This window comes from Solanum pennellii, chromosome 4, assembly GCF_001406875.1.
Source record: "Solanum pennellii chromosome 4, SPENNV200".
Classification (NCBI taxonomy): Eukaryota; Viridiplantae; Streptophyta; class Magnoliopsida; order Solanales; family Solanaceae; genus Solanum; species Solanum pennellii.
Window position 1 is genome coordinate 21,193,079 of NC_028640.1, and position 10,004 is coordinate 21,203,082.

The 10,004-nt window shown below is 32.6% G+C and overlaps 1 protein-coding gene across 2 annotated transcripts in view; it reads left to right on the plus strand.

Moving 5' to 3' along the window:
* Nucleotides 1–2,042: 2,042 nt before the first annotated feature.
* Nucleotides 2,043–10,004, plus strand: part of LOC114076808 — a 15,933-nt gene continuing 7,971 nt past the window's right edge. Inside the window, exons 1-6 of one of the 2 annotated variants that reach the window (XM_027916354.1) lie at nt 2,043–2,430; nt 6,745–6,810; nt 6,908–6,927; nt 7,147–7,263; nt 7,371–7,463; nt 8,749–8,983. In XM_027916354.1, the coding sequence (XP_027772155.1) occupies nt 7,261–7,263; nt 7,371–7,463; nt 8,749–8,983 (331 nt within the window). In that variant the 5' untranslated portion in view covers nt 2,043–2,430; nt 6,745–6,810; nt 6,908–6,927; nt 7,147–7,260. The remainder of the gene's footprint in view (nt 2,431–6,744; nt 6,811–6,907; nt 6,928–7,146; nt 7,264–7,370; nt 7,464–8,748; nt 8,984–10,004) is intronic. The other variant, XR_003577847.1, reaches the window with a different exon arrangement.

Sequence of the window (10,004 nt, forward strand, 5' to 3'; positions counted from 1 at the left end):
AAGAAATCTTTTGTCGTTTGTTCTCATGACAAGTTGATTGGATCAACTAATGTTGAGATTAAATCTCTAAATTTTGAAAAATAAAAAACGTGAATGTGGGCCCGTTCACCTATCATGTGATATGATAAAAAGATGTATTTATAAGATAATCACATGTGCGTTTGTTGTCAACCTGTAGTTTGACATTCACAAAATTGTTTGTGCAAAAATAATTGAGTTAAGAGCACAATTTCAGAATATGTAATCAAGACAATTTATCTTGATAATATTGATAAATACTCAAGATGTTGTGACATTAAATGTCAGAGATAGTGAAATCATTACTTGTGAAAATAAAGTTCCATGTGTTCATCTAAAATATGATACCGCATACAAAAGTAATTGTATGCATCAAACCAATAAATTATGATCAGATTTTATTTCAATCAATATGGTCAAGGACCAAATATTTTTCATCTGATTATTAAGGTATGTAGTATATAATCAATGAATATACAATGATGCACAAAGATAGATTCTCCAAATGATTGAGATAGATGTTAGTTTGTCTAACATAAGGGGGAGACTAGAAGACACAGAAGAGTTGTAAATACTCCTATTGAATGTCCCTTAATGATAAACTCTATAACATGCGTGAAGCATGATAGACTAATCAATTCTAAATAAAATAATCCTTGAAAAAGGGAGAGGATCAAAGAATCAAAATAATCATAATAAGGATATAATGTGCTCTTGGAGATCTTACGACATTACACTTTATAAAACCTCATGAGAGGGGTAGCTACCTAAAAATAATGAAGTGATGGGATCTCAATAAATTATGTCGTATTGTGAATCAATGCAAAATGATATATCGTTGACGGTATCTTTGATACAATATCACACAATTTTGTAAAAGATTATTATGATACAAATTCTACGACTATTAAAGAATGCTGGTGTAGAAATAATTATCAAGTGAAAAGTAGAATGGTGCATCTTGGTAAGCGTAAAGCTTATTTGACTTGCAATCTAGGCACTAGAAGATGTCATACATCTAACATTGAATGTTGTCACTTAACAAAATTGAGATGAAAATATCCGATGAGTTCAAAATCTAAAGCATATACAAATTTTTGAAAACTTATTTATCGTCCTCATAAGGATTAAATTGATTCAAAATGCATAGAGCATATACAAGTATTATTACGCAAGTTGACGACTAGAATTAAAACTCTTGAAGAGTTTTCAAAAGGCAATAGATTATTTGCTTAAAGAAGTAGAAGTAAGGAACTTGCAGAAATCTTTGATCCTAAAGGAAAGATTCATAAAAGCAGATAGAAGAAAACATATTTTATCAAGGTTTTCTACACTCATGAGCTCCCAAGAATGGTGATATTAACATGGAACATGTTTGATCAAGTAATACTACAACTGATTTATCCACCAAGTCTCTACAAACTACAACTTTCAAGAAGATGATGCTCAAGATTGGAAAACGGAGATCCAAGTCTCTTGATGTTTTCATGAGGGGAAGTTAATACGTGACGTCCTCTTTTTTCCTCACAAGGTTTTGTCCCATTGGGTGTTCCTTGTAAGATTTTTAATGAGGAGTCAATAAAGCGTAATATTAGATATGTGTACTCTTTTTCCTTCACTAGATTTTTTCCCACTAGGTTTTATCTAGTAAGGTTTTGACGAGACACATAATCTAACGACATTCAAGGGGAGTGTTATAAACAATTTGTATTATAGTAAATGTCTAATTATGTGGATTACTTTTATGATATTTAGGAATCCTATTTTGGGACTTAGTTAAATTTTCCCTATAAATAAAATATTTTCCTTCATTGTAAAGAAGATTTATAAATCGTGAATGTACTTTAAGAGAAATAAGAAGTTTTTCTCTTCACCCTTTTTTCTTCTCTTCTAAATATATTTCATAGCAACTTTACAGTTGTAGCATGATAATTTTTTCTAAAATTATCACTAAAATATTGTATCCCCTCTCATATATTTAACACTCCCTCCAATTATTAATTGGCCAAAGAAAAAGAATTCATAAAAAAAAAGCTCACTGTACCTTTTTCCCCAAATCAAAATAGGAGCTGCTCAATCAATTTACTCAGAAACAAAACCTTATTTCCATCTCCTTCACATTTCATCGCAGAAATTCTCTATTGTAGCTTTATCTAGTTCTTCTTGCTACAGATCTTGTTTTTACGGTACATTTCACTCTTCTTCTATGTCTTCGATTGGGGAAGTGGAGAAACAGTTCAAATCATTCGAACATCGTTTGGAGGAGTTGGGGAGACTACAAAAGCGGTTAAGGATAGTTTCCATCACAACTATATCCTAAACTGGAGGCATGTATATTCTTCCTTATGTGGTAGCAACTCTCTGTTCGAGATGAATTTCAGTCCCTGCTCTCTCCTCGAGATAGAACTTCAGGTATGACTATTTTCATATCTATTTACTTTTGAAACTATTTACTGTATATTTTGATTTTGTGTGGACAAAAAATTACTTAATTTTGTTAATAGTGTTACTTGTTAGCGTGCCTCTCCCTCAAGACTGCAGTATTTGTTTGCATTAGTATTGTCTATTTGGTGAAAGTAAGTCTTGAAGGAGGAGGGGTTTTACTCCTTGTTTTGAGTGTATCAACTTATAACAAATCTTGAACTGTGGAGAAACGAAAAAAATAAGCAAGAATTCAACCATGCTTAGGGCTCTGTTAAGTGTTTCTTGAATATGTTGAATAGTGAACTCTTACTGTTCTTAGAGCCTGTTTGGCTCAGCTTAAAAGCTGGTCAAACTGACTTAAAAGCTGATTTTTGACTTATTTAGCTGTTTGGCAATATTCAAAATAACTTATTTTAAGTTAAAAAAAACTTATTTTAAGCCAAAAGTTAAAAGCTGGGATAGGGGTGCTTTTTTTTTTTTTAGCTTATAAGCTGTTTTAAGTTGACCATATTTTTACCTTTTTGCCCTTAATATNTTTTTATACAATCTCCAAATTACCCACATAATCCTAACATCTCTTTCTTTCATTTTTCCCTTTTTCACGTTTGGCATAGCTGCTGAACTTCTTCGTGTTCTTCCAATTTGAAGTGAAAATAAACCTTGAAGTAAGTTTAAACATGATGAATAACTTTATTTTTACTTTTTAAAAATGAGTTTAACTAATATATCTACAAATTGGTTATATCTGTAGTCTTTGAGAATTTAAATTTCTGTTATATTTGAATTATAAAAAAGGAAAATAACTGTAAAAGGTAATTAGGACTCTACGGCAAGAGAGGGGGATTAGGGAGGGAGTGTTAGAAGATATAAAAATAATAACATAAAAAAAGAGATAAGCTGAAAAATAGTTGGTAAATCACTAGTAAAAGATTACTGACCATTAAATTACTTGACCGTGTAAAAAATATTTATACCATTAATGAATACAAAGTTAACTCTTTTAAAATTATATCATATTTGTTGTTGATAAGTCGAATATGTTGGTAAACATTATACTCATAAGTGTTTTAACAAATTAAAGCAAGATAATAATGATAAAGTTGATGATTATAAAGTCAGACGAAACTTTTAAGCTTCGAAGATGTACATGAAAGCTGAGTTTGATATTGCTAGCCAATTATTAACTCCAATCGAGCTCTAATTAGGTACCCAATGATGTCAACCTTAAAATATTATTAATGGTGCCAACTAATATTTGTAAAATTATTGGGAACATAACTTTTTGATATATAATTTTTTAATTACCTATAAATGAAACTAAAATAAATCTTCAATCGTTCTTTGATCTATTCAAATTATATATCTTTAAAATCTATAACAAGTTTATATTCCTCTTATAAATAATTTGTGATGAGAAAGAAATATGTGAATGATAGCAAAATATAATTATTTATTGCTGTAAAATATAAATTAATTAACTTTTATTATGTTAACAACTTTTAATGGTATTTCGGACATTTTGATTAAAAAAGCTGTTTATCAGCACTTATTTGCCAAACACATAAACAATTTTTTTTTTAACTTCAGCACTTTTATCCAAACGCATAACTGCTTATTTTAAAAATAAGTTTCAGCACTTTCAAAATTACTTTTTTAAAGCTGCTTTTATTAAGCCCATCCAAACGGGCCCTTAATTTTTAAGATGATTTGAATGACAACTTTGTTTATTTTAGATAATACTTGAATAAAATTAAGTTAAGAGAAGTAGAATAAAATGGAAAACTCAAGATATTTGAACAAGTTTTGAGCATTTATTTAACTTAAAATGTGCAAATTGATTAGTTTACTGTACGAACAAGTATCATATAAGTTCTTTAAGCCACTGATAGTAGTTAACTGTGAGGATAGTTGTGTTTTAATTAAGTTTTGGCTGATTTTTTATGTATATAAATGAGTGCATGTATGTATAAGTATTAACTAGTTATGTTGTAACATCTAAATTTGTACACCTAAAGAGAACCCCGCTCCTCAACTTCCTTCAGAAAGGCTATCACAGACGTCAGGCCAAAACAAAATCAGTTATATACTTTGTCCATGAAAATCATATTTCCTAACTCTTTATAACTATCTGAAAATGTCAATCATTTTTCTAAGTTGTAATTATATTTCTTATATGATAGTATCTCTATACAGCATGGTCCCATTATATCTTTCAATATCTAGCTATCCAACTGCAGTTTATATAAGCTTCCAATCCAACAGCTAGAATATCTTTCTTCCTTCTCCTTTAATTCTTGATCTTTAGTATGAGCTCAGATTCTGCAACATCCTGGTGTTGTAGAGCCTACCCAAACATTCTAGTGAAGTCTTCCCTTAATGCAGTAATCAAATCAAATTCAGCAAAGAGACGATGAGCAGATTCCATGGTATTAGTCACATAAATGGATGCTATCAGCTTCTTAATGAATCCCCATCTTAAACAGTCTTCCTTTATTTAGAAATGTCTTCCCTCCACTTCCAACTAAATAATAAATCATTTTTTAGGAATTTTGAATGCAACCCTTAACAACTTTTTCTGATTCCAAACAGGCCTAGTTCAAAGCAAAGTTAAGTAAAGCAGTACATAGTTTATTATAGTCTTTTCTTCAAGGAAAGTTTTCTGTTGTTTTTGAAAATAGAAGCCATTGTGTAATAATTACAACATTTATTTTAAAATGAGTGGTTTACTTTTGTTTCATGCCCCGTTTGAGTTTATTATGATTTGTATAACTAATGAGATTAAGGTGTATGCATTAATGTGGAACCAAGACTTCATTGTCAATATACTACTAATCTATCAATTGTTGTAGTTCGCAAGTCTAAGTCAATTCCTCTTTTTTGTGAAACTTTTATCCAACTATAATGATGTGTGCACACTATATCGACTTAAATCTTCTCGTTTGTTTCATTTTTCCTCTACAAGCTTAAAAATTTCATTGTAACGAACACGTGAAATGAAAAATCAGACACCTTAACTTGTAGTAAATTTTTACTTGTAACTACTTTATTTGTAATCAAACACAAGTTGTAAGGAGAATAACAACATCATGATTCTTAGATAAACGTTCACATGTAACCAGTTGATGTGTAGTAGATAATTTCTATTCGAGAAGTGCCTCAAGCAATGCATCGTCAATTTTCCTTTAAAAATATGGAGTAGGTGAGTATTGAATATAACAGAATTGAAGTATAAGTATCGGTCGATGTCTAAGATTAATTTCGCTTATAGCACCACTATGTAAATAATGTTTCCATTTCTTAACTCACATCTGAAACCAATATGATAAATAATGAAAACTATCATTTCAAAATTGCATTGAAGTCTAATATGCATTATCTACCTTGTATATTCTAGGAAGGATTTTCAGATTAATCATATTTTCATTGAACATATGTATTTGTGGTAGTTACTTTGTTTTAATTGTTTTTGTTACCAGTTTAAATAAAAACATTGTTTTAATGGCCCCAGATCATTACATATTGAGGTGTAGTTCATTGACAATACGTGTTGTGGAAAATTTGAGTTTGCCTGAGATGGCTAACAAAGAAGGATATAATTTTAGTGTTACATGGACTACTTTTTCTTTCTAGGATATATAGAGGAGAGTAGAAGCATCATGATTATTATACTTACATTCTGACGTAACTAGTTGAACTATAAGTGAGTTTCTACATGAAAAACGCCTCAAAAAATTCATGAATTGTGTTCCATAAACAATACATAAGAAATTTATACATTGAATATAATAGAATCATACTAACTGCGTGGGAGTTTCTGCAGGCTACCATGGGTAGTTCCGAAGTTTCACTCCAAAAATTTGTACGTGCCTTCAAATTAGAGAGTCACGTGGGCTGCAATTCTATCTTTTCAACACATATATCTTCTCTGCTACAATTTTCCTTCTTCACAGACCACCAAAAGGTTAAACTTCCTAATGTAGACCTCTTCATGTTTCCGCGCATATTTTGATTTCCCTTTTTCATAAGTCTGGCGATCCTTCTCATCTTTTCTTCGAGAGGGGAACATGGTTGGCAGAAGGGTTATTGAGTTCAACAAATACCTCTATTCATTTTCTAGTAATATATGTAACATGCGACGAATCTTATATCTCTAGCTGGTCCTGATGCTGGGATAGCTTGTATTCCCTGGATCCGTGGTGTATGTTCCCTTTGACCCCCTGATTGGAACTAGACATTTCAAACATTTCTTAGTTATGTTTTGGGGAAACATTATAGTTTCTTGAGTCTTCTCTATTTTCACAGTCAGGTATCTGGAGCATTCTTGAAGAATCTTTACTCAAGTTAGCAATTTACAACAATTTTATCCAGGTCCGCGCTTCTCTTTTCATATGCACTAATACAACTATGTAGTCCTTTATTAAATTGTATTCTTTAATGCAATTCCTTGCACTTCTTGCTCCTGCAGGTTACATAAAAATCCCTACTGTAAGTAACCAAGTTATGTGATTTTTCTATATCTATATATAGCTTTTATGTTTCAAACGCAAGAACAATTCTTATTAGGAGTATACTGAGTCGTTCTTCTCTTTCAATGGAGATATCATCAATAAAAATATTCCTCTTTGTTGTCTAAATCAAAAAAATTAGCTCATCATTATTCGCTGATCTTCTCTGCATTCTTTTGTGGCATTTCACGCTTTCCAGGACATAGCTATTTATTAAAAAGGATGTAAGTTTCTTCCAGTACTCAACAATGAGGTACACAGAAACTCTAATGACAAGAAAAGGCTTGCAAATTTAGAAAATTTAGTACTTATTATGGTGAGTATGGAATATATTCTTTTTTTCATCGCAACACATTGATTTTCAACTTTTACTCTTTATTCCAAAACTTGATAGCTTATAAGTTCTCTTGTTATTTTCATTAGTTTGAAAAGGATGAAATTTTTGTACCAAAGCAGACCTCATGGTTTTGGTACTATCCTGATGGTTCCTTCACCACTCTCTCACCTGATCAGAAGGTAATTATAAACATTCTATGCATCACATAATCTCATATGTTTCTACATAATTCACTTTTTTCTGATCATAAATCAATCTAAGTTTCATTGTTGAAGTACACAACATTTTAAATGTGTCATGTAATCCCTGATTTTTGATAGGATATACCCTGATCTTGATGTATGATTTGTGTATATTTGTAAATTATATTTTCGTCGTTGTACCAGTTGTTATTGCATTTGCAGACTTAGGTGTATGATTTGTTATACAATGGTTGGATCTTTTTGCCTTTTACTCTGTTTCATATACTTTTCCCTTAGCTTTCTTTCTCTTGCCCTTTTTCCCCCTTGCCAACAATGGATTATATGTCCTGTTCTTCCGTAACTATTAACACCTATTCGATCAATTTCAATGTTGGAATTCAACTACAAAGGCTCATGCATGTAGGGCTGGGCATAATATGGTTCAAACCAAAAAAATTGATCGAACCAATTTATTTTTAATTTTGGTTTCAATTTTTCGGTTATTTCGGTCGGTTTTTGTTTTAAATTTTTACATTTTAATAATTCGGTTCGATTTTTCGGTTTTTTAGATTTGAAAATTTGGTTAACCAAAAACGAAATCAGTCCATAACACATTCCTAATCCTCCCATGCGGCCCATACTATTATTTTCAGCAGTCAGCCCAAACCCAACTACATAAATTCCTATTACTCTTACTCAGAAGTCAGTCCAAGCCCAACTATCCAAATTACTAACCCAAATACCCAATTACCCAAGACAATTTCCTATCAATTGATAAATGATAAATCCCTAAATTAACATAATACAACATTACAAACACACACACACACCGACCAGTGACGTCGTCTGTAACGCCGCCACGCCGGTCAATACGCAGACGCAGTCAGCCAGTCACGAGACTCACGACCCACCCTGTCACACAGATACGCAGGCCGCAGCCTGCAGCAGCACTGCTAACGTCGGTCGCCGGCTCGCTGCCACGTCGGTTGCCACTTCCGTCTTATCATCAGTTCGTCACTCTCACTCATCTTTCAACTCTCAGCTCTCGTTTGTCGTCACTCGTAACTTTAAGTTAGTCAAATCGTCTTAAACTCTCATCATCAGTCATCTCTCAACTCTCATGTACTGATTTTGTAGTTGTTCCTACTTCCTTTTGCTCTTGCATTTGATTTTATTGTTTGTTTCCTTGTAAGTTGTAACAAAGCTGAGGGGCGAGGGCTATTTTGACTTTGTGAGGACTGATCCTTGTAACTTTGTTGATTTTTGTTTCACTTTTGTATAGATGACACAAACTGGAAGTAAGAGAAGTGAAAGTGGAGCTTCAAATGAGAGCATACCTTACACCTCATCTCCCAGTGAGGTTGAAGTTGATGTTGATACTTCAAATAAAAGAAAAACCATGGAACCTAGAGCTAATTATTGGATGCATTTTGAAAAGTTTACCGATGAAAATGGAGCTAGTAAAGCCAAATGCAAGTATTGTGCAAAAGCTTATGTAGCCTCTACATCATCTAATGGTACGTCATCAATGAATACTAATATGTGAACATGTCCTAAATTTCCTCGTGACACCGTAGATAAAGGTCAAAATCTAATTAATTATCTACCATCTTCAATGGGAGCAAAGGAAGGGGTCATTAGCACTTGGAAATTTGACCAAGCACAAAGTAGGAAAGCTTTAGCCAAAATGATCATTGTTGACGATCTACCATTGAGTTTTGTTGAGAAAGTGTGTTTTAAAAACTTCATGAGAGTTACAATGCGCAATTTCATATTCCTTCTCGTAGAACTGTGACGAGAGGTTGTTATGAACTATACCTTGAAGAAAAAATCTTTTGAAGAAGGTTTTTAAAGAAGCACGTCCAAGAGTTTGTCTTACAACATATACTTGGACCTCTTTACAAAAAATAAACTACATGTGTTTGACAACCCACTTTATAGATAGAAATTGGATTTTGCATAAAAGAATAATAAATTTTTGTCCTATTTCTAGTCATAAGGGCGTGGATATGGCGTCTTGCATTACTAATTGTTTTCTTGAATGGGGTTTGGATAATGTGTTTACTATTACAGTTGATAATGCTAGTTCTAATGATGTTACTGTGAAAGAAATGTCTAAAAAATTGAGCAATTGGGGAACTAACATTATGGATGGTTACCATCTTCATGTGAGGTGTATGACACATATCCTTAATCTTATTGTGCAAGATGGGTTGAAGGAAATTGGTAAGTCTGTCAAGCTAGTGAGACAAGTTGTGAAATACATTAAACAATCTCCCGCAAGACTTCTGTAACAACCTGTTTAGTCGGTTCGAACAGTAGAATTATTTTTGATAAAAACTGACTGGGTCGACGGACCACGTGACAGACCGTCATGGTCGTGACGGACCGTGATGGACTCCGTCGTCCCATACTTGTGTAATTTCTTCTGCTACTCTCCTCATTACCCTCGACGATAAGTAGGACGAACCGTCATAGACACGGCGGTCCATCGAGGGCCTTCGTTCCAAAACACTTCAACTCTGGGAATCGGGGTAC